A 24605-nucleotide genomic window follows, 5' to 3' on the forward strand; every position below is an offset into this window, starting at 1 on the left:
CATTTATTTATATCAATTTATATCATATATAATTATAAATATTTTACACATAAATCTAACATCATATTTTTCTTTAATATGTGTGTACATTTATATATACATAATAAATATGTATAGTACACACACAAACATAAACTTGTATTTTAAAACGATTAATTGCAACTAATTGTTTTGCAGCTCTAATTCAGACAATTAGACATGCTTAAACAGAATTTGGTTATAATAAAACAATACCTGAGAAACAAACATGTCATAGGCCACTAAATTTTTTATTAAACAAATATATAACAAAAATAAAACTTCATATTGCCCTAAAAAGGGAATGTGACAGCATGCGCTTTTTAAGACTCATTTAAATATTTAGAAAAAAATTACTAAATTCCATTTATGTCCTTTTTGATATCCTTTTACTTTATCTTTTATCATCACTATAACCGACAATATGTTACAGGCTAATTTATATAAAATCCTGTATGAAACCATCCAAGTGCACAGGATTCCATTATTTTACGTTACAAACAGCTTGTCTGATGATGATCGTTGGCAGCAGTTGCAAAGTAGGACAGTATTTCAGTGTTGTCATTTTTCAGCTTTTTTATCATTGAATGAGCCACATCTGAGAATGCTAGACTGCTAGTCCTTTTTGTATTGTTTTTTGTTGTTGCTGTTAAAATTTGACAGCAAACATCTGAGGATTGCGCTTCTAATAATATCCTCAGTTCATAATGTTCAAAACAGCAAGCTATCTTAAATATCAGAAAGCTTTTTCACACATTAGAATATCAGAATTTACCTTAGCAGTAATGTATTAAAAGGCTTCTTTGCTTATTAATAATCTATATTAAATGTTACTGTATTAAAATGCTTCTTTGCCTATTAATAATCTATAATAAATGTTTCAAATGGTGACAAGAACAGTCTTCTGCAGATTTTGTTTGATTTTCAAAACTTATAACTAAACTTTTAAGTTTCAGAATTTCTAACTTAAATTAGCCTGTGTCCCAGTTCATTTCATAAGGCAATATTTTCCTAGTCAGGATTTATGCATTTTGACAGTAACATTGATGTAAATCCAAAAAGCATTTCTGGTCTTAGGAGTCACTTTCCTGCCAATGTTACTTGCAGTTGGAGTACAAATAAAAAAAAAATACCAGTTCAGGCATGTGTAGGACTTTTTTGTTATTTACAGCCCCCTTACCAAAGTCCTCTCCCACGTTTGACGTATTGACACTGAAATGAACATGATGTTGATGGTTATGCAAATGCATGTTTACATAAACAAAAGTTCTTGATGATAAGCTCCTTAATGATACACTGAATGGCTTGTGCACACATAAACTGATGAGGTCAGTGTGTTTATACAACATCAGCATTTAAAGTGCAGTCAGCGCTGTTTTTTTCGTTGAAATTGAGAAATCACATCAAACTTCCTGTTGACTTCTTGTGCCCTGGATTCTATAAGTCGTGACCTGTAAATATAACCAAACATGAAAGTCATCATGCCAAGTAAAAAAAAAAACTAAAAAACGGCCCTTCCAGTTGGCACACAAGAGGAAATCTGGGGGGCTTAAGTCAGATGCTGTGTCACGTCTGTTCATTCTTGTCATTTGCCCCCTCTGATCCCTCTCTTCTCACCAGCCCCCCTCAGATTAAACACTGAAAGGCAATGAAAATAGGCCAGCATCTGTCATAAAGTGCCACTTCCCTCTCTCTTATTTTCTTATTATTTCTCTCTTCTGTTTTTGTGTGCTCTCACACATTGTGCATTTTCTGGTACCCTCTCTTTTTTAGGGTTGGGTACTGTTCCCTTTTGTAATCGGTTCCTGAAATTCGGTGCCTGCATCCAACGGTACCTTTTTTGGGTCCTTTACTCTGTGTAATAACAAATGTTCATTTCAGTGAAATCCAAAACAGTAAATCTAAATCCAAACCTCTAATTTTTAACGTTTTGAACAATAGGGCCCTACAATCTTTTTCTTTCTTTTTTTTTATCAGAAATTCTATTGATTAAATTTGTATGATGGTCAAATGAAGGCATTAAACCCATTAATTTTTTGCCAAACAAAAAAATGTATACATGAAAGAAAAAACTGTGAATATTCCTTTAAAAAAGTTTTAATAATAATTGTATTTTATTTTTGTACAATTAAGTGGTTATGGTTGTAACGTATGCCCCAGATGAATTCTCAGTTACCAGAATTTGGTACAGATTGATTTAATGTGAAGCGGTAGTACCGATGCAATTTGGTCGGTACCCTTAAAAAGTACTGGTACCCAACCCTACTGTTTCCCAGAAGAAATTGTATGGTTATCTACATATGTCTATATCACGTAGAGTAAGAATGTGGCTAATACATTATTAGTCAGTGTGTTCCATTGACAGCCAGCTCTTTTCCTTAGATTAAGATAAGGCAGATTTGAGAAAGATTATTACATATATGATTAAATATGTGAAAGTATGTATGAAGTGTGAGATTTCAGTCTAATTTTATGTCTTATTCATGCCTGTTTCTCTCACAGGTGCCCTTGGCTTTCAGAGCACTTTTCTCCGGCTGTGCCAATATACAATGGCATTATGTTTCTGTTTGTTCTGGCCAACTTCTGTATGGCCACATTTATGGATCCTGGCATCTTCCCTAGAGGTAATGAAACAATCTTCAATATGATGTGTTTGTGTGTGCGAGTATACAGCTGCAGTAGGAAATGTTGCTTGCAAACTAACCAAAATAAAAATAAATTGAAGTAGAAGAACTCAAATTACTACTAATAAAAGTAAAATCTAATTTTAAATGTTAATCAGTATTAAAAATAGTATATACTAACATAACACCCAAAACTTGTCATTAATTGCTCACCCTCATGTCCATCCAAACCTGCAAGACCTTTGTTCATCTTCAGAACACAAATTAAGAAACTTTTGATGAAATCCGAGAGCTTTCTGACTCTGTACAGACCGAAAATTAGTAAGGATATTGTTAAAATAGTCAGTGTGACATTAGTGGTTAAACCTGAATTTTATAAAGCTATGAGAATACTTTTTGTGTGCAAAGAGTATTTTTACTTTATTCAACAATTTCTTCTCTTCCGTGTCTTCAACGCACGTTCACGAGAGTACCATGACGCATGCTCGTGGCTTCCGAAAATTAAGGTTGAACCACTGATGTCAATTGAACTGTTTTAACAATGTCCTTACCACCTTTCTGAAAGGTCAGAAAGCGCTCAGATTTCATCAAAAATGTCATAATTTGTGTTCCGAAGGTGAATGAAGGTCTTATGGGTCATTTTTGGGTGAACTATCCCTTTAAAATCAGCATGAAAAAGCATTCCCAGTCCATTTCACCTTTCTAATGTTTCTAAGTAAAATGCAATGTTCAACAATGGGAGAAAAATCTGAAAACTGCTGTATATTAATTGGCTGTTAGTTATTGTCTTATCTGCTTGGGTGACGTCACTCAAAAGCTTTTTAGTACATATTATTGAAAAATTCTGAAGACCGTTTTTATTCATTTGGAGTAACATGCAGTGATGATTTGTGATGTGTGTTAAGGAACACAAAGGTCATAAAGTAAACAGGATTCCGTGTGTGTGTGTGTGTGTGTGTTCTAGCTGAGGAAGATGAGGATAAAGAGGATGATTTCCGGGCTCCCCTTTACAAGACTGTGGAGATCCGAGGCATTCAAGTGCGGATGAAGTGGTGCTCCACCTGTCGTTTCTACAGACCCCCACGTTGTTCACACTGCTCTGTGTGTGACAACTGTGTGGAGGTAAACGCACACACACCTTATTCAAGTGATTGTGTTTAGCTCTGACCCCAATTTGTGTGATGACAAAACAAATGACATTACAATACATAGCAATTCCATAACATTTGCATTTATTTTTACTATCTTGTTCTATTTTTTCAATGTGTAAATCGTTGTCATTAATCAGTCTGTCCACTCTTGCTCTGACTAATGCTTTGCAGACTAGACCGATCGATTCGTGTTAATTAAGTAGAGAAGTGTGCTTGCTTTGGACAACCTTAAGCTTTTCTCTCTCTCTTTGACCATTATGATTCACACACGCTCACAACTTGCCTCTTCTCTCCTTGCAGGATTTTGACCATCACTGTCCGTGGGTCAACAACTGTATCGGCCGGAGGAATTACCGTTACTTCTTCCTGTTCCTGCTCTCTTTGACGGCTCATATAATGGGCGTCTTTGGCTTCGGCCTGCTTTTCATTCTCTACCACACCCAGCAGCTGGACAGAGTGCATTCGGCTGTCACGTATCCTTAAACAATTGTTTAATTTTTATGTGTGCTCACACCAAAAATGTTTGGCCAAAATCCACTCTCTTACATCTCTGCAGTGTCTATGAGTGAGAGTTGAACTTGATTTGTATCATGATTTGTTTTGTCCTTGACTCTATATCAGTATGGCTGTCATGTGTGTCGCTGGGCTTTTCTTCATCCCAGTAGCAGGTCTTACTGGTTTCCACATTGTTCTGGTGGCAAGAGGCAGGACCACCAATGAGCAGGTTGTGACATGCGCAATCATAATCTTCTGTTGTCGTGTTTGTTTTCCTGTCAATAACCGTGGTGGTGAACTGGGATTAAAATCCATATTAAGCAGTTTTATAATCCTACAAAATGTGACCTTCTCTCAGCCCTCCTTCTTTAGATAGTAATCTCATCTTAATCCTCTTCCCAGACCAGTTTCCCGCTTTATTTCTGCCCCTCTCCTAGTCTTTATGTTGACCACATGTGCACACTTTTATCTTATTGTCTCACTACTTGCCTCTTTTCATGCCTTTTTATTATTTTTAAACGTATACAAAATTAGTTTTAATTGACAGATAACTTAAAGTAACTACTAAGGTTGTTGTTTAATGGTCAACTCTGTTCGTAGGTAACAGGGAAGTTCAGAGGAGGAGTGAATCCTTTCACAAACGGCTGCTTAAGGAACGTCTCACACGTTCTGTGCAGCTCACAGGCACCCAGGTATGTTACCTATACAGTGGTGGCCAACATTATTAGAACACTAGTATTTTCAACAGCTAAAAATGGTTTTAAGTCAGTTATTTCTTTGTTCTTTGTCTGTAGTGTGTCAGTACATTTTCAAAAATTTGTTTTGCCATTAATTGTAATAATCCAGTTTTGTTTGCACAAGGAGTCTGACAACAGTCAGTGCTCCACATAGAGATCTGATCTCATCATCATCCAGTCTGTCTGGAATGACATGAAGAAACAACAGACTGAGACAGACTAAATCCAGAAGAACTTTGCCAATGTCTCCAAGATGCTTCAGGAAACATACCTGCAAAGTGCACCTAGGGCAAAAGCTGCTTTAAATGTAAAGGATGGTCACACCAAATGTTGGTTTAATTTAGTTAATAGAAGTTAATTGATACAGAAAATGTATTTATGACATTATTGTTGACAACATTCTCATATTACAGTATTTTTACACAAGTGCCTAAAACCTTTAACAGTAATGTAGCTTTGCGGGTAGATTTTTTTAAAGCATCTTGGAGATGTTGCCACAGTTCTTCTGGATTTAGTCTGTCTCAGTTTGTTCTGTTTCTTCATGTCATTCCAGACAGACTGGATGATGACGAGATCAGAGCTCTGTGTGGAGCACTGGCCATTGTCTGACTTCTGCAAACAAAAATCTCACTTGATTATTACAATTAATGGCAAAACGAACGCTTGAAAATGTAAACTGATATTTCCTACTGACACACTATAGCAAAAGATAGAAATAACTAACTTAACCATTTTTTAGCTAATAAAAAAATCACTTTATGTTGTATTTTCTCTTTGATGTTTTAACCCAGTGTTGTATTGTGATCTCTCAGGTATCTGGGTAGAAAAAAGAAGGCTCAGACAGTGTCTGTTCAGCCTCCTTTCCTCCGACCGCAGCTTAGTGAGGCTCAACTGGCAGCCAAGGTGCTCGACAACGGAATCCAAGGAGACTTGCACCGGGTAAGGAAATAATGCCTTTTTACTTATTGCTTTAGTGCTCTCAAGGCTTCTCTCCAACCTTCTCCTCTCAATTGGTATGAAATATCAGCAATTTTTTTAATTGTATATTCCAGGCTTGAGAGAGCCATGGAAATGAATTAAATTGTAGATATTACTTTTGTGTTTTTGTGAGCAAGTTGTTCTTTAGAGTCTGTTTGTTTTAAGTGATTCACAAATCATAAATTGTTCAGAGTGATTTATTAGAAAGTCAGTCTGAATTTCAATGCTTTTAAAAAACCCTTATCCGGAAACTTGACAGGCTATGGAAGTTCATGACTTAAAATGTTTGAATGAAGCCATGAGTGTTACCTCTGCCACTGAGGTACAGATGTTCCTGTTGGAGCCAAAATCCCTAGGTCAGAGAGTGCGTTAGACTATTTTGCAAGCAACTGGCTCCAATTCCCCTCTCTGGCAGGCAAAGCTCAAAAAATATCTGTTTGTGCCATTTACCATCTGATTGAGGATGGCTGACACAGACAGGCTTGCATTAATATGGCTGAAATGTAGACTGGCTTTTAAACTGTCAAAAATGCTTTCTTATTCCATAATGAAAGGTTGTGCTCTGAAATGTCACTTGATTTATGTTCCTTAAGACTACAGGAACTTTCTATCAGTTTGGAGCACTTCATTACACGTTTTTGACATTTTGCAACCTAGAGTTATGAGAATGCTTTTTGGCAATACATGGCTTTCTGCATTAATCGTTTTTAAAATGAAAGGCTCAGCTTGTAGCTTGCTGAGTTGTAAGCACTGATAGCACGAGGGAGGAAGGCGGTACAGAATGGCAGCGAGAGCAGCTTGATAAATGTGCACTGCTGTGCAGAAATGGAAGGAACTGATTATTGGAAATGCTCATTCTCTCTTCCTCCATTATCTTCAGAAGTCCCGGTCTTATCCCTCTGATAAGGTTGCTGAATCTTTTGGCATCCTCTGCCGTGATACCATTGCCCTAGTTCAAAATATCACAGAGGTGTGCCTGCTGTAACCAGTTGCTCATGGAAAGTTGGCACGCTAAAAAGTCCAGAGCCTGAGAAAGAGCCTAAAGTGTGTTCATGTCGCCCCACCCAGCAACTTGCGTGTCTTTGCCAAATAGGGTTACATGGTATAGGGCTTCCATGATAATGGTTAAACTGATAAGCACAATTACTTTGCTCAAATCATTAGCACAATTATTAATCACGGATAATAAAGAATTCATCACAAATCACCAATCAAAGACTGTCAACTCTGATCTCATCTTGGTTCCTGATATATTTATTATATAAATAAAAACACCCTTTACATGAAAACTTGTACAAGAAGAAGCTTCTCTCAAAAGTGGTAAAATGAACTCCAACAATTCTAAATTAAGTTTTTTTTTCTTTTAGTTTTTATATTATCATTGCTTTTTTTTTATCAGTCCTGAGCATGTGCATGGTTGCCAGGATGAGTAGATTAAATAACACTAGGCAGAAAAGTTCTGATTGGGGGATTTAACTCTTTATATCTGAAAACAGCTTGATTGACAGGCAATCGGACCAATCATAACGCAGAATTTGCCAAGACAGTAGATTATCTTCGGTGGACTTAAATTTGGAAAACTGTGTATTGACATCTTTCTGCAGCTGAAATAAAATACATTTTGAGGTTCATTCATGTTAATTTTGTGCTAAGTAAATAAGAAAGATGATCGGTTTAAGTGTCAGTTGACCTAATAAGGCAATACAGTGATCTGTCATGACACATTAAAGGGCCACAAAATGGTGTTTATTGTTTAAGTTTCTTAAAATGACTACATTTTAAAGCTGAGACATTGTTTTATACCAGAAGTAACCTGCTCTGTCTTGTCTGTCGCTGTGTTGTCATTTTACTCTGTATTCTTCACTGTGTGAGAACATGATGTGTAGTGTAAGAGCGGCATTGTTTGTCAGACATAGCAACAGTAACTAAGGAGGGCGGGTTTTTGTGAAGGGTCAATTGAGATCCCAATTAAAATGTTACTTATTACCCAACACTAGCATGATAAACCAAAACTAAACAAGTAGGGTAGTACCAAAAATTGCATGGGATAACAATGTGCTGCTCTTTAGTTTAGTTTGACAGTTAACAACTTTGACAATGTAACCATTTTTTTCAATGACTTTGGCATCGGAAAGTCAAGTCAAGTCACCTTTATTTATATAGTGCTTTATACAATACAGATTGTGTCAAAGCAGCTTTACAGTGTCAAACAGGAAAAGAATGTCTCAATAATGCAAGAGGACAATAACAAACAGTTAAGTTAAGTCAGTTCATTGTTGATTCAGTGATGTCGTCATCCAGTTCAGCTCGGGGAGGAAAGAGTCATGCTTTGAGTCTTTTTTCCATCGTTCATTGTATATGAGTCAGAAAATACCTTTAGTCAGCTGTTTCTGTATTTAATTAACCACTTGTGTTTCATTCTCTCTTTTGCAATCTTTCAGTCTAAGAGCAGTTTGATGGAGAGTCAGTCTGCTGATGCCGAGCCTCCACCTCCACCTAAACCAGAGCTTAGATATCCTGGGCTGTCACGCGGACCTGTCGGACATTCTGAGGGTTAGAGCAAACTACAGTAGCATTCTGACTGATTAATATTAGCGATGCACCGAAATGAAAATTCTTGGCCGAAAACGGAAAAAGAGGAAACCAAGGCCGAAAACCGAAACCACGAAAAAATTATGCCAATTATTAGTGCCATTGCATTTATGGCTATGACTGTGTACTAATCTTACTAAAATCAAGGCATTAAAATTAATATTAAAGTTTCAAAGAATAACTCAATTATATTAATTTAAACAATGATTATCAATCAAGTATTATATTACTTAAATAACATATACATATATTTCACTGCCTTTGTTTAAATTGTTTAATAGTTAAAATTTTTATAACACATTATCTTGTGGATCCATCAGTTCACATTTACAACTTTACTCGTTTCTCTTCCAGCAGGAGGCGCTGTCAGAATGCTAGTACACAAGGTAGCGCAGCAAATGACTTTGAAACGTGCAGCGCTCATGCTTATTCAATGGATAGCCTTTTGAAGTTTCATCGCAATTCTTGTCTTTCAGTCCCCACATTTAAGACCACTTGAAATCATAATTAAGACTTTCTTAACCCCTTGTAACACTGTAGGGTTGTCACGATACCATAAAAATGACTTACGATACTATACCAGCTGAAGTATCGCGATACCATGCAGTATTCTGTTCATTTAAAATTCAATTCTACAAAATGAATCCAAATTAAAAAAAAAAAAAAATGTAAATGAAAACAGACAAGATTTTTCTCTGAATACTTCATTAATGTGAATGAATGACAGGCTATTGTTATCCATGAAATCATGTAGACAAAACTCATCTTAGCACTGCACAGAAGCTGCATGGAGTGACATTTAGATGTGGTATTTATACATGTGCACTGTACTTATAATTGCATAAGTAATGTTATAAGATTAATGTTTTAAATACAAAACTCTGAATATAGAAATATGTTGAAAAATAATGTAATATGATGGGAAACTTAAATCCGCCAGGAACAGCTTAATCATTCAGGAGCAAATCAAATGACCGTTTTTATGAATGGCATAGTGAATCAGTGATTCGCCCAAACCAACGCGGATTCGGATTCGAACACAGAAACGAAACTCTTGTCATATTGCTGAACTGCAGGAGCATTTTTGCTCGCATATCTTTAAATTTCTAAGTTAGCAGCTTCTATATTAAAACGCATTCATTTATAATGTTATATGTTGTTATATATATTTAATGACTGATAAGAACCAAGTGCAAAGCCACTATGTTAATGAATGGAATTGCATTTGTGATTGCAAAGATGCTTCCAGAAACAAATTATTACACTTTTTCTAAAAGTGGGCAAATGAATAAAAATACGAAAATACTTTCTTGTAAAACATTTTAATGTTTAATAAGTGATTCTTGAGCTGCTATTTTTTAAATAGCATTAGACGGTCTGAATCAGACCCTCTCTTCTGATAAACTGCAGTGTGAACAACAACGTGCGCGTGCAACTTCTCATTTCAAACTGAACTGAAGCGTCGGGAAACATTGAATTACACAGCCTGTACACTACACAAAGCACAGCAGAAAGACATTTTGGCAGTCAAGTTGTAATGTTTCTCTGGCGTGCATGTTCAAATGAACGTTTTCAACAGTGTTCCTGCAGTGCATACAACATATCTTACGGTACTACCGTTTCAAAAATGCAATGGCACCGCGGGTATTTTTAAGCTTTATTATTACGACACTACCGTAGTACCGGTATACCGTGCAACCCTATAACACTGCAATCATCAATGAAAATTAAGAGCTTTATTTCAAGAACCGACCTTCAAAATCAAACCTTGATTACACAAAATACGTTTATTTTTAGGTTTTTTTCCCACCATGTTCGGGGCACAAGAAAAATATTAGGGGACTAAATTAATATCAGCATATGAAATATAATCGTCTCTCATTGTCTCTGAGAGAATGCACATCAGATGCTGAAAGCACTTTCACTTTAACATATTGCGCAGTTTTCACGATGCTTGTGTGCAATCCATTGGCTCACCTCTATGGTTTAAAACATAAATATTTATAAAAAATAAAGTATATAGAAAAGACATATTTAAAATATTGCGACGTAACACCAACGTAAAGCCATTTGTTTTTCACTCACTGAAAGCTACATCTGTCTCGTTCTCTGCTCTTATCACTGCACGCATGACTGCAGACACAACCCCTCTTGAAATTTCGGCATTACATGTTTTGCAAATCGCTATCCGTGGGTCTTTCACAGATATACTGAAATACGTCCACACCGCAGACGTGTTGCTTCAGACAAGCACGTGCAGGCCGCGGTTTCTGTTTGCGTCAACATACTGTTTCGGCCGTGTTGTTTCGGTGATAAAAGTCTTTCGGCTGAAAATTTGGTGTAATATTCGATCGAATATTCGGTGGTGCATCCCTAATTAATATATCTCAAAAGCTTATAGATCCTTTGTTCCTTAATTGTACATTTTGACAAAGTAAGCTTTAAGCTATCTTCATGTATTTTGTGACTGGTCTTGTCTTCCATGCATATATTTAGCCATTTATGAATCACCTGAACACACCAAGAATGGTATCTGTAGGTGTAACTATAATAACTATATTAGCATCTACACCAAAGCATGTTCATTTCTGTTTCTAAGCAGGCGCTGTTGTTATCTTGTGTGCCATTTTAAATGCTTGAGTTCTTTAAGGGGTTAGTTCACACAAAAATTAAAATCCTGTTATATTTAATGCAATTCGAGAGCTTTCTGACCCTGCATAGACGGCAACAGTACTTCTACATTCAAGGCCCAGAAAGGTAGTAAGGACATTGTTAAAGTAGTTCATGTAACACAATTTGTTTTTCTTTGTGCACAAAAAGTATTCTTGTAGCTTCATTAAATTATGGTTGAATGGTTGTCACATGGGCAAATTTAACAATGTCCTTACTACCTTTCTGGGCCTTGAACATGGTAGTTGCATCAGTTTCCAATGATATCTTGCCTCTGTGTCATTATCATTATAGTTATTGTGTGAACATATCTATTCTCATAGGTTTAGAACGATGATTAAATCTTTATAGTTGTAGTTTTCGTCTTTGGTGTGAACAGGCCTTAAGATTACCTGTTGCAATGATGTTGTGTCACTTTTATGTTCCTAAAATGTATTTAAAACTGTTCATTTTATATTTCTTTGTCCTTTGTTTGCAGAGAGTAGTCTGTTGAATAAAGCACCGCCCACTCCCACCATGTTCAAGTACAGGCCCACATACAGCAGCCCGGGCAAGAACCACACTGCCCTCACACATGCCTATGCCAACCAGGTAACTTTTCTCTGTTGATCTGCATGTCTTTTATCCAAAGTACAGAGGTCTGTGTGTTCATTCACAATCTATAGTGGTGATTCACTACATTTAATTTGACATCATTTACATTCTTTTGCATGACTGTAATTATTATTTCTGTTATACCACATATTCTTCAGAAGTCTTTTTTTCTCTAACATTTTGTTCAATCCATTAAATTGTTTTTCCCCTTCCAATTTGGTTGACTCAGTGGCTTTCAGTTGAACAGTATCAGTAAGTTTATCACTGTACTACTTTTTCTGTGTGTCTGTGTGCGTTATTGTTTTATTATGTGCCAATGGTCCTCTCTCTACTTCAATATCCATCTTTTTTCATTGTCCATATACATTCATTTTGAAATGCAGCTTGTTAATGCAGATGAGTTTCTATTTAATTGTCATTTGTTTTATGGATCCCCAGTATTAAGTAGTTTCAAGGTAAATAGCTTTACTTTGAAAAAATAAGGGTTATATTATATGAAGATACTGTCTTTACAAAAAGATCACATTGCTTTCTCAAAAGGCCACAGCTTATACAAAAAAAAATGGCACAGACATATGTGACCCTGGACCACAAAACCAGTCATAAGGTTAAATTTTACAAAACTGAGATATATACATCATGAATAATAAAAGATAATGAATAATGAAAAATAAGCTTTCTATTGATGTATGGTTTGTTAGGATAGGACAATATTTGGCCGAGATACATCTATTTGAAAATCTAGAATCTGAGGGTGCAAAAAAATCAAAATACTGAGAAAATCACCTTTAAAGTTGTCCAAATTAAGTTCTTAACAATGCATATTACTAATCAAAAATTACATTTTGATAGGTTTACAGTAGGAATTTTACAAAAAATCTTAATGTAACATGATCTTTACTTAATTTCCTAATGATTTTTGACATAAAAGAAAAATCTATAATTTTGACCCATACAATGTATTTTTGGCTATTGCTACAAATGTACCCCAGCGACTTAAGACTGGTTTTGTGGTCCAGGGTCACATATGGATAATTCTGGCCCTGATAATTGCATAGTGAAAGTCTGATATTGTGATAAAAAAATTTTTAATAACAGGTCTATAATTTTCTCTTTTATATTATATTTTATTCCCCTTGAACGTGAGGCCTATAAACCTGCAGACCTTCAAGAGTTTCTGAAATAGTTCACTCAAAAATGAGAATAGTTATTGTTTGGTTTGTCTCAGCCCTCAAATCAGGAAAACACTTGTGAAAATAACAGGCACAGGACTTAAAGGGATAGTTCACCCAAAAATAAAAATTACCCTCTGATTTATTCACCCTCAAGCCATCCTAGGCATATATGACTTTGTTATATTAAAAATGCCCTGACACTTCCAAGCTTTATAATTGAAGTGAGTGGGTGTCATTTTTCAGTATTCCAAAAAAAGGTGTAATAAAGCACATCCATCTATCATATCATGTTGTTTTGTTTTGCTCTCTTCTTTGTGCTTCCTTGTTTGCCACTTCTCACCGGAGCTTACGCCTATGTCCTACGTACGCACAGTTGTGTGTATGACAGTAAGCAGAAACTAGAGATTATGGTTTATAAAGTTGTAAAGAAATAGTTTTTTGGAGCCGTGTCAAGTACTTTTTATGATTAATGGATGTTCTTTATTATACTTCCTTTGGGCTATTGAAATAATTACACTCACTTCCATTCTAAAGCTTGGATTTTTAATATAACTCTGATTGGATAATGTCTGATAGAAGAAAGTCATTGTAGAATGCATTAAGGGTGAGAAAATCATTTTTGGGTGAATTACCCCTTTAAGACATTTAGTCGCAGAACAAACTAGATATTTCACAGAACAGAAAAATAGTCCTGCTCATGAATAAGTTCTGTGAGTTAAATGGATAAAAAAAAATATGCACAGTCACTCAGGGTGACTACAGTTGGCTACAGTCAAATCTACAATTTTAGGCTAAGAAGCCAAACAGGGTAAATGTCATGCTTGCATGTCATGTAGCTTACTTTTTATACATGAGGCCCCAGGGCTTTTTAACCCCTGCCAACAAAGACCACAAGTCAAGAAAAGATAGATGTTGTGGTCTTTTGATTTTGAACAAGCTATACTGAAACAAATGCAAAAATGACACGCATTGAAACTGCTGTAAAAAACCTTGGTGCTCTGCCTTTAGTGTGTCCAAGTTTGTTCCCTGCCTCTCTAAGCTTAGCCTCTCTGTCTGTCACAATACTGCCTCTTTATTATAGCTATAGAAAATGCTTTCCTAAATCATCTGTCCCCAGTGGCCCACAAGATCCTTGACATCCCTTTGAATTTAGCTTGCAGATTTCCTTTGAAACTTTATAAACTCTTCTGCTTGCTGTCTCTCTCTCTCGCTCTCTCTGTAGATGAGTCGTGGGGACAGTCTTAAAGAGTCCTCTTCCTCTCTTCTCCAGTCCAGTCAGCAGCCAGGCTATCGCTCTGAGCCCAGTCTGGATGGGCGCGAGGGGGGTGGAGTGGAGCGAAGCGGGCCAGAGCGAACAGGTGGTGGTCCTGGAGGACCTCCAGACTCAGGGATCACAGGATACGCCCTAGGTGGGCGTTCGTATCCCTCCTTCTCTGATCCCACAGTTCTTGCCGGAGGGGGCTCGCGCTCCTCCAGTGTTCGCTCTTCCCACAATGCCCCGCCATCTGAAGCTACCACCTCCACCAGCTACAAGAGCTTAGCCAATCAGACGCCACCGCAGGGTCCTCGGAACGGCAGCCTGTCGTACGATAGTCTGCTCACACCTTCAGAAAGCCCGGATTTTGAGTCGGCAGCACCTGAAATGTCACCGGGCCGACCTCGCACGCCTGTAGTTGGATACAGTTCGCCTTTCCTATCGGCGCAGATCGCCCAGCAACGGGAGGCGGAGCTCCATCAGCCGTCTGTCTCCAGCACCGCCCTCCTTGCTTCCCCGCAGCATGTCGGCTATCTACGTGGCTCCACCTCAACTCCGCCCGTTCCGCCTGAACGAGAGCGGGAACGCCTGCTGCACGACTCTCAAGCGCCCCACCATCATCACCACCATCATCACCATCACCATCACCATCGGCCGCCCCGCTTCTCTCGACCCCCTCTGCTCTCTGACTCGGGCCCATCTCAGCCCTCATATCCGTACCGCACTCGCTCCACTGACACGCCCCTGCCGCCCACCACTCACCCTCCACGCTCGCCGCACCCCCCGCCGTTGGGGAAGTCTCTGTCTTACTCTAGCGCTGCCGCTGCAGAGATGCAGTACCGCCTGGTCCGCAAAGCCTCAGCCTCGGTCGGGGGAGGGGGCATACAGGCGCCAAAGTGAGTAACTCCCCCTCAACCTTACGACGCTCTGCGCAGCCTGCTGCCTCCTTCCTCCTACTCTTCCTCCTCCTCCTCCCAGACTCCTGTGAGTGTATCTCTTTCACTTCTATCTTCCTTCTGCTTTTTTCCACGGGTCTGAACTCATTCTGTCTAGGTGACTCTTCAGTAGCTTTATGCTTTTATCAGCGATCGTCTGTTGCTTTCTGCTACTTGGTGTCATTGTTGAATGTTTGTTTTCCAGAATAAAAATTTCCTGATAATTTACTCACCCCCATGTCATCCACAGGTTTTGTACAAGGTGCTTAAAGGGTTACTCCACCCAAAAATGAAAATTTAATTTCCAACATGTGCTCTTTCATGGCTGTATATTATTTAATTCAGGAAATTCTCAAAACACCCACAAGATGGTGGCGTTTATTGGTGAATCCGATATTACAAAACTGATATACATTATGGTAAAATGCTTAAATATGGGGAAAAATATTGGTAAATATTGGTTTAATCTCTAGAAGAAAACATCAAACCAGTAAAGCAGTATAGTTATAAAATCAAAACAAAGAAAAAAGAAAGAGTATTAAGAAATTAAGGTTTTTGAGGAAAACTTTCCAGGATTTTTCTCTATATAGTTGACTTCAATGAGGATCAGCGGGTTAAAGGTCCAAAATGCAGTTTCAATGCAGCTTCCTTCACACAAGGCTCTACACAATCCCAGCCGAGGAATAAGGGTCTAATCTAACAAAATAATTGGTCATTTTCTAAAAAATAAATAAATAAATAATTACATACTTTTTAACCACAAATGCTTGTCTTGCACTAGCTCTGCAATGCACGTCTACGACTTCATGCATTATGTAATCGCGTTGGAAAGGTAACTCTGGTTCAAAAAGAACGGTTAGGGCGTTCATTACATTTTTCTTTCTATTTCTTTTTCTTTTTTTTCTTTGTAGAAAATGACCAATTTTCTTTTGCTAGATTTCTCGGCTGGGATCGTTTAGAGCTCTTTAAAACTGCATTGAAACTCAATTTGGACAACTGTATGGAGAAAAATCCAGGAATTTTCTCCTTAAAAGCTTTAATTTCTCTTTGACTTAAGAAAGAAGGACATGAACATCTTGTATGACAGGGGGTGAGTAAATATTCAGGATTTTTTATTCTGGAAGTGAATTTATCCTTTAAACCTGACTTTTGGCTTACTCTGAACAGACAGGTCAGATTTCAGGTATTTTTTCTCACACCTCAAGACTTCTGAATGAATGCATACAAAATTGTATTACCTGTGTTGTCTCAGTGCCATATCATGATTTCATGGTAAATATGAACAGAATCAAATTAAGCACTTGTTCTTGAGGTGTGAGAGAATGGAAAACTAGATTTTTTTTGTTTAGATTATTTACATTTTAAGTCTCCTGACATCATGCTGCCACTTAAGTTGTTACCATGGTAACCTGTGTAGATAAACTGGATTTTGTACTCTAGAATAAACAGATCCAATTTAATCAGTGGCAAAATGACTTAATGGAGAGATCTGAGACGGACAGAAAGCTTCATTACTGTTCTCATTTAGGGGTCTGGAAAGCCTGCTTAGCGGAGGTCAGGGTGATTTTGTTGCTTTTAAAATGCTGACTAATAACTCAAAGCTAAGATGTTGACAATAAATCTTCTTTACAGGAAACATTGTTGCTTAGTTTGAGGAAGAGAACAAAATGAGCCACATTCTGTCATAGAAATTTCATATTTTAAGTTGACGTGTCCATTGTCATAGGGAAACAAACCAATGGCCAAACAATGAGCCTAATCGTTACAGTCATTTGATTGGTATGCCGGCAACAGAGCTGATGGTTAGAATAAACCTGCCATGCTTCAGTGCTTTAGAGAATGCTTCCTTTCCAAATTCTGTAGCAGAGAAATTAAAATATACTGGCAGGCAAGACAGAATTTGCCATTGTGGCTACATTTTCATTGCCTCTTTGCACTGTTTTCTAAACTGATCTGGGAGGCCTTTTTACTGACATCTGTCATGCATTGTTTTCATATTGTAATTCTTTCACGCTGTGTTGTGAATTATTTTTGGTCACATTGTAATGCTTTAATCAGTTTTTGACTGTGGCAGGGAAACTTTCACATGACATTACTCTACCCTAAAATGCCACATTTTAATATAATATTGTGCATGATTTAAATGCATGCTACAGGATCATCATACCTTTACTCTCAAATACAATACTGTTTAAAAGTTTGGGGTTAAAATGCTTTTTTTTTTAAGTTTCTTGCTTACCAAGGCTGCATTTATATAATCAAAATACAGTAATGTTAAATATTACAATTTAAAGTAACTGTTCTATTTTAATATTTTATAATGTGATTTATTCTTGTCATGGCAAAGCTAAACTTTCAGCAGCCATTTGCTTCAGTCTTTAGTGCCACGTGATCCTTCGGAAATCATTCTAACATGCTGATTTGCTGCTCAAGAAACATTTATTATCAACGAATAATATTTTTGTGGAAACTGATTTTTTTTTTCCTCAGGATTTTTTTTTAATGTAGTTAAAGGGGTCATCCGGTGCCACATGCACTTTTACAAGCTGTTTGAACTGAAATGTGTGTTGGGAGTGTGTGTACACAAGCACCCTAGAATGACAAAGATCCACCCAGTAGTTTTCTTTTAATTTAGTAAAATTATTTGCCTCTTCTCATATCGAGCCGTTCTCAGATGCCTGTCAATGTGGCGTAACACCGACAGAGGCCGCTCCTGCGATAGTTGATAGACAGCAGTGTTTTAGCATAGACCCACCACGAATTAGAAGTAAACTGACAGCACTGAGGGAATGTGACCGCCGATCTACCTAAATGGGTTCGTGTTTACACGAATCATTTCTCACCATGCTGCTTTATAAACGAGGGTCAGTATAAAGCTTAGCTTTGTAATGCTAGATGGTTTAAAACGGTGTCTGTTAATGATTAAGATGTAACCTTAACGCAATACTTGCAAACGTGTTTACAGCCCGCAACTGCATATGAGTAAAGACTATAACACTCACATTTATGTATTTCAATATAAGGACGGAGTAAGTTATGTTAACCGATCACTTTTTTGCTCTTGTTCAATCAGCTATGCCTCAGTAAACACACTGCATTCCTCTTTACTACAGTAAACACACCGCGTTCCTCTCTTTACTACAGTAAACACACCGCGTTCCTCTCTTTACTACAGTAAACACACCGCGTTTGTCTTTTTACCACAGTAAACACATCGCGTTCGTCTTTTTACCACAGTAAACACACCGCGTTCGTCTTTTACCACAGTAAACACAGTAAACACATGGCGTTCGTCTCTACAGTAAACGAACTGCGTTCGTCTTTTTACTACAGTAAACACAGTAAACACACCGCGTTCGTCTTTTTACCACAGTAAACACAGTAAACACACCGCATTCGTCTTTTACCACAGTAAACACATCGCGTTCGTCTTTTTACCACAGTAAACACAGTAAACACACCACGTTCGTCTTTTTACCACAGTAAACACATCGCGTTCGTCTTTTTACCACAGTAAACACACCGCGTTCGTCTTTTACCACAGTAAACACAGTAAACACATGGCTTTCGTCTCTACAGTAAACAAACTGCGTTCGTCTTTTTACTACAGTAAACACAGTAAACACACCGCGTTCGTCTTTTTACCACAGTATACACAGTAAACACACCGCATTCGTCTTTTACCACAGTAAACACACCGCATTCATCTTTTTACCACAGTAAACACACCGCGTTCGTCTTTTACCACAGTAAACACACCACGTTCGTCTTTTTACCACAGTAAACACAGTAAACACACCGCGTTCGTCTTTTTACCACAGTAAACACAACACGTTCATCTTTTTACCACACTAAAAACACACTGCGTTTGTCTTTTTACCACAGTAAACACACCACGTTCGTCTCCACAGTAAACACACCGCGTTCGTCTTTTTACCACAGTAAACACAACGCGTTCATCTTTTTACCACAGTAAACACAACGCGTTCGTCTTTTTACCACAGTAAACACACCACGTTTGTCTCCACAGTAAACACACCATGTTTGTCTCCACAGTAAACACACCACGTTCGTCTTTTTACCACAGAATACACAGTAAACACACCGCATTCGTCTTTTACCACAGTAAACACACCACGTTCGTCTTTTTACCACAGTAAACACAGTAAACACACCGCGTTCGTCTTTTTACCACAGTAAACCCAACACGTTCATCTTTTTACCACAGTAAACACACTGCGTTCGTCTTTTTATCACACTAAACACACTGCGTTTGTCTTTTTACCACAGTAAACACACCACGTTCGTCTCCACAGTAAACACACCGCGTTCGTCTTTTTATCACACTAAACACACTGCGTTTGTCTTTTTACCACAGTAAACACACCACGTTCGTCTCCACAGTAAACACACCGCGTTCATCTTTTTACCACAGTAAACACAACGCGTTCGTCTTTTTACCACAGTAAACACACCACGTTTGTCTCCACAGTAAACACACCATGTTTGTCTCCACAGTAAACACACCACGTTCGTCTTTTTACCACAGTAAACACACCGCGTTCGTCTTTTTACCACAGTAAACACACCACGTTCGTCTTTTTACCACAGTAAACAGTAAACACACCGCGTTCATCTCTTTACCACAGTAAACACACCGCGTTCGTCTTTTACCACAGTAAACACACCCGCGTTCCTCTCTTTACCACAGTACCACAGTAAACACACCACGTTCGTCTTTTTACCACAGTAAACGCACCGCGTTCATCTTTTACCACAGTAAACGCACCGCGTTCGTCTTTTACCACAGTAAACACATGGCGTTAGTATTCTACAGTAAACAAACTGCGTTCGTCTTTTTACTACAGTAAACACAGTAAACACACCGCGTTCGTCTTTTTACCACAGTATACACAATAAACACACCGCATTCGTCTTTTACCACAGTAAACACACCGCATTCATCTTTTTACCACAGTAAACACACCGCGTTCGTCTTTTACCACAGTAAACACACCACGTTCGTCTTTTTACCACAGTAAACACAGTAAACACACCGCGTTCGTCTTTTTACCACAGTAAACACAACACGTTCATCTTTTTACCACACTAAAAACACACTGCGTTTGTCTTTTTACCACAGTAAACACACCACGTTCGTCTCCACAGTAAACACACCACGTTCGTCTCCACAGTAAACACACCGCGTTCGTCTTTTTACCACAGTAAACACAACGCGTTCGTCTTTTTACCACAGTAAACACACCACGTTTGTCTCCACAGTAAACACACCATGTTTGTCTCCACAGTAAACACACCACGTTCGTCTTTTTACCACAGAATACACAGTAAACACACCGCATTCGTCTTTTACCACAGTAAACACACCACGTTCGTCTTTTTACCACAGTAAACACACCGCGTTCGTCTTTTTACCACAGTAAACCCAACACGTTCATCTTTTTACCACAGTAAACACACTGCGTTCGTCTTTTTATCACACTAAACACACTGCGTTTGTCTTTTTACCACAGTAAACACACCACGTTCGTCTCCACAGTAAACACACCGCGTTCGTCTTTTTATCACACTAAACACACTGCGTTTGTCTTTTTACCACAGTAAACACACCACGTTCGTCTCCACAGTAAACACACCGCGTTCGTCTTTTTACCACAGTAAACACAACGCGTTCGTCTTTTTACCACAGTAAACACACCACGTTTGTCTCCACAGTAAACACACCATGTTTGTCTCCACAGTAAACACACCACGTTCGTCTTTTTACCACAGTAAACACACCACGTTCGTCTTTTTACCACAGTAAACAGTAAACACACCGCGTTCATCTCTTTACCACAGTAAACACACCGCGTTCGTCTTTTACCACAGTAAACACACCCGCGTTCCTCTCTTTACCACAGTACCACAGTAAACACACCACGTTCGTCTTTTTACCACAGTAAACACAGTAAACACACCGCGTTCGTCTTTTACCACAGTAAACACACCGCGTTCCTCTCTTTACCACAGTAAACACACCCGCGTTCGTCTCTTTACCACAGTGTAAACACCCGCGTTCGTCTCTTTACCACAGTAAACACACCGCGTTCCTCTCTTTACCACAGTAAACACACCCGCGTTCGTCTCTTTACCACAGTAAACACACCGCGTTAGTCTTTTTACCACAGTAAACACACCGCGTTCGTCTTTTTACCACAGTAAACACACCTCGTTCGTCTTTTTACCACAGTAAACACACCGCGTTCCTCTCTTTACCACAGTAAACACACCACGTTCCTCTCTTTACCACAGTAAACACAGTAAACACACCACGTTCGTCTCTTTACCACAGTAAACACACCACGTTCGTCTTTTTACCACAGTAAACACACCGCGTTCGTCTCTTTACCACAGTAAACACACCGCGTTCGTCTTTTACCACAGTAAACACACCACGTTCGTCTTTTTACCACAGTAAACACAGTAAACACACCGCGTTCGTCTTTTACCACAGTAAACACACCGCGTTCCTCTCTTTACCACAGTAAACACACCCGCGTTCCTCTCTTTACCACAGTAAACACACCCGCGTTCGTCTCTTTACCACAATTATAAACACCCGCGTTCGTCTCTTTACCACAGTAAACACACCGCGTTCCTCTCTTTACCACAGTAAACACACCACACAACCACACACCGCGTTCCTCTCTTTACCACAGTAAACACACCCGCGTTCGTCTCTTTACCACAGTAAACACACCTCGTTCGTCTTTTTACCACAGTAAACACACCTCGTTCGTCTTTTTACCACAGTAAACACACCACGTTCGTCTTTTTACCACAGTAAACACACCGCGTTCCTCTCTTTACCACAGTAAACACACCCGCGTTCCTCTCTTTACCACAGTAAACACACCCGCGTTCGTCTCTTTACCACAGTGTAAACACCCGCGTTCGTCTCTTTACCACAGTAAACACACCGCGTTCCTCTCTTTACCACAGTAAACACACCCGCGTTCGTCTCTTTACCACAGTAAACATACCACGTTCGTCTTTTTACCACAGTGAACACAGTAAACACACCTCGTTCGTCTTTTTACCACAGTAAACACACCACGTTCGTCTTTTTACCACAGTAAACGCACCTCGTTCGTCTTTTTACCACAGTAAACACACCGCGTTCCTCTCTTTACCACAGTAAACACACCACGTTCCTCTCTTTACCACAGTAAACACAGTAAACACACCACGTTCGTCTTTTTACCACAGTAAACACACCGCATTCGTCTCTTTACCACAGTAAACACACCACGTTCGTCTTTTTACCACAGTAAACACACTGCGTTCGTCTCTTTACCACAGTAAACACACCACGTTCGTCCTTTTACCACAGTAAACACACCACGTTGGTCTTTTTACCACAGTAAACACAGTAAACGCACCACGTTCGTCTTTTTACCACAGTAAACACAGTAAACACACCGCATTCGTCTCTTTACCACAGTAAACACACCACGTTCCTCTTTTTACCACAGTAAACACTGTAAACACACCGCGTTCCTCTCTTTACCACAGTAAACACACCCGCGTTCCTCTCTTTACCACAGTAAACATACCACGTTCGTCTTTTTACCACAGTGAACACAGTAAACACACCGCGTTCGTCTCTTTACCACAGTAAACACACCACGTTCATCTTTTTACCACAGTAAACACACCACGTTCATCTTTTTACCACAGTAAACACACCGCGTTCGTCTCTTTTCCACAGTAAACACACCGCGTTCGTCTTTTTACCACAGTAAACACATCGCGTTTGTCTTTTTACCACAGTAAACACACGCGTTCCTCTCTTTACCACAGTAAACACACCGCATTCCTCACTTTACCACAGTAAACACACCACGTTCCTCTCTTTACCACAGTAAACACACCCGCGTTCCTCTCTTTACCACAGTACCACAGTAAACATACCACGTTCGTCTTTTTACCACAGTGAACACAGTAAACACACCGCGTTCGTCTCTTTACCACAGTAAACACACCACGTTCATCTTTTTACCACAGTAAACACACCGCGTTCGTCTCTTTTCCACAGTAAACACACCGCGTTCGTCTTTTTACCACAGTAAACACATCGCGTTTGTCTTTTTTACCACAGTAAACACACCGCGTTCCTCTCTTTACCACAGTAAACACACCGCATTCCTCACTTTACCACAGTAAACACACCACGTTCCTCTCTTTACCACAGTAAACACACCCGCGTTCCTCTCTTTACCACAGTACCACAGTAAACACACCACGTTCGTCTTTTTACCACAGTAAACACAGTAAACACACCGCGTTCGTCTTTTACCAAAGTAAACACATCGCGTTCCTCTCTTTACCACAGTAAACACACCCGCGTTCCTCTCTTTACCACAGTACCACAGTAAACACACCACGTTCGTCTTTTTACCACAGTAAACACAGTAAACACACCGCGTTCGTCTTTTACCACAGTAAACACACCGCGTTCCTCTCTTTACCACAGTAAACACACCGCGTTCCTCTCTTTACGACAGTAAACACACCCGCGTTCGTCTTTTTACCACAGTAAACACACCTCGTTCGTCTCTTTACCACAGTAAACACACCGCGTTCGTCTCTTTACCACAGTAAACACAGTAAACACACCACGTTCGTCTTTTTACCACAGTAAACACTGTAAACATACCGCATTCATCTTTTACCACAGTAAACACACCCGCGTTCCTCTCTTTACCACAGTAAACACACCGCATTCGTCTCTTTACCACAGTAAACACAGTAAACACACCACGTTCGTCTTTTTACCACAGTAAATACACCCGCGTTCCTCTCTTTACCACAGTAAACACACCGCGTTCGTCTTTTTACCACAGTAAACACACCACGTTCGTCTTTTTACCACAGTAAACACTGTAAACATACCGCGTTCATCTTTTACCACAGTAAACACACCCGCGTTCCTCTCTTTACCACAGTAAACACACCACGTTCGTCTTTTTACCACAGTAAACACAGTAAACACACCACGTTCGTCTCTTTACCACAGTAAACACAGTAAACACACCACGTTCGTCTTTTTACCACAGTAAACACAGTAAACACACCGCATTCGTCTCTTTACCACAGTAAACACAGTAAACACACCACGTTCGTCTTTTTACCACAGTAAATACACCCGCGTTCCTCTCTTTACCACAGTAAACACACCGCGTTCGTCTTTTTACCACAGTAAACACAGTAAACACACCCGCGTTCATCTCTTTACCACAGTAAACACCGTGTTCGTCTCTTTACCACAGTAAACACACCTCGTTCGTCTTTTTACCACAGTAAACACACCACGTT

General features: G+C 38.9%; 1 protein-coding gene across 2 annotated transcripts in view; it reads left to right on the plus strand.

The window, feature by feature from the left end:
• Window positions 1–24605, plus strand: part of zdhhc5a (zDHHC palmitoyltransferase 5a) — a 62182-nt gene that overhangs the window by 27818 nt on the left and 9759 nt on the right. The window contains exons 3-11 of one of the 2 annotated variants that reach the window (XR_012355725.1): window positions 2521–2642; window positions 3607–3764; window positions 4094–4266; window positions 4415–4517; window positions 4889–4980; window positions 5838–5964; window positions 8445–8556; window positions 11744–11856; window positions 14257–15273. Coding sequence is in view for 1 of the 2 variants with exons in the window: in XM_073842421.1 (XP_073698522.1) it covers window positions 2521–2642; window positions 3607–3764; window positions 4094–4266; window positions 4415–4517; window positions 4889–4980; window positions 5838–5964; window positions 8445–8556; window positions 11744–11856; window positions 14257–15185 (1929 nt within the window). In the remaining variant the exon portion in view is untranslated. The remainder of the gene's footprint in view (window positions 1–2520; window positions 2643–3606; window positions 3765–4093; window positions 4267–4414; window positions 4518–4888; window positions 4981–5837; window positions 5965–8444; window positions 8557–11743; window positions 11857–14256; window positions 15274–24605) is intronic. The other variant, XM_073842421.1, reaches the window with a different exon arrangement.

The sequence above is a fragment of the Garra rufa genome, chromosome 6 (genome assembly GCF_049309525.1).
Source record: "Garra rufa chromosome 6, GarRuf1.0, whole genome shotgun sequence".
Taxonomy (NCBI): domain Eukaryota; kingdom Metazoa; phylum Chordata; class Actinopteri; order Cypriniformes; family Cyprinidae; genus Garra; species Garra rufa.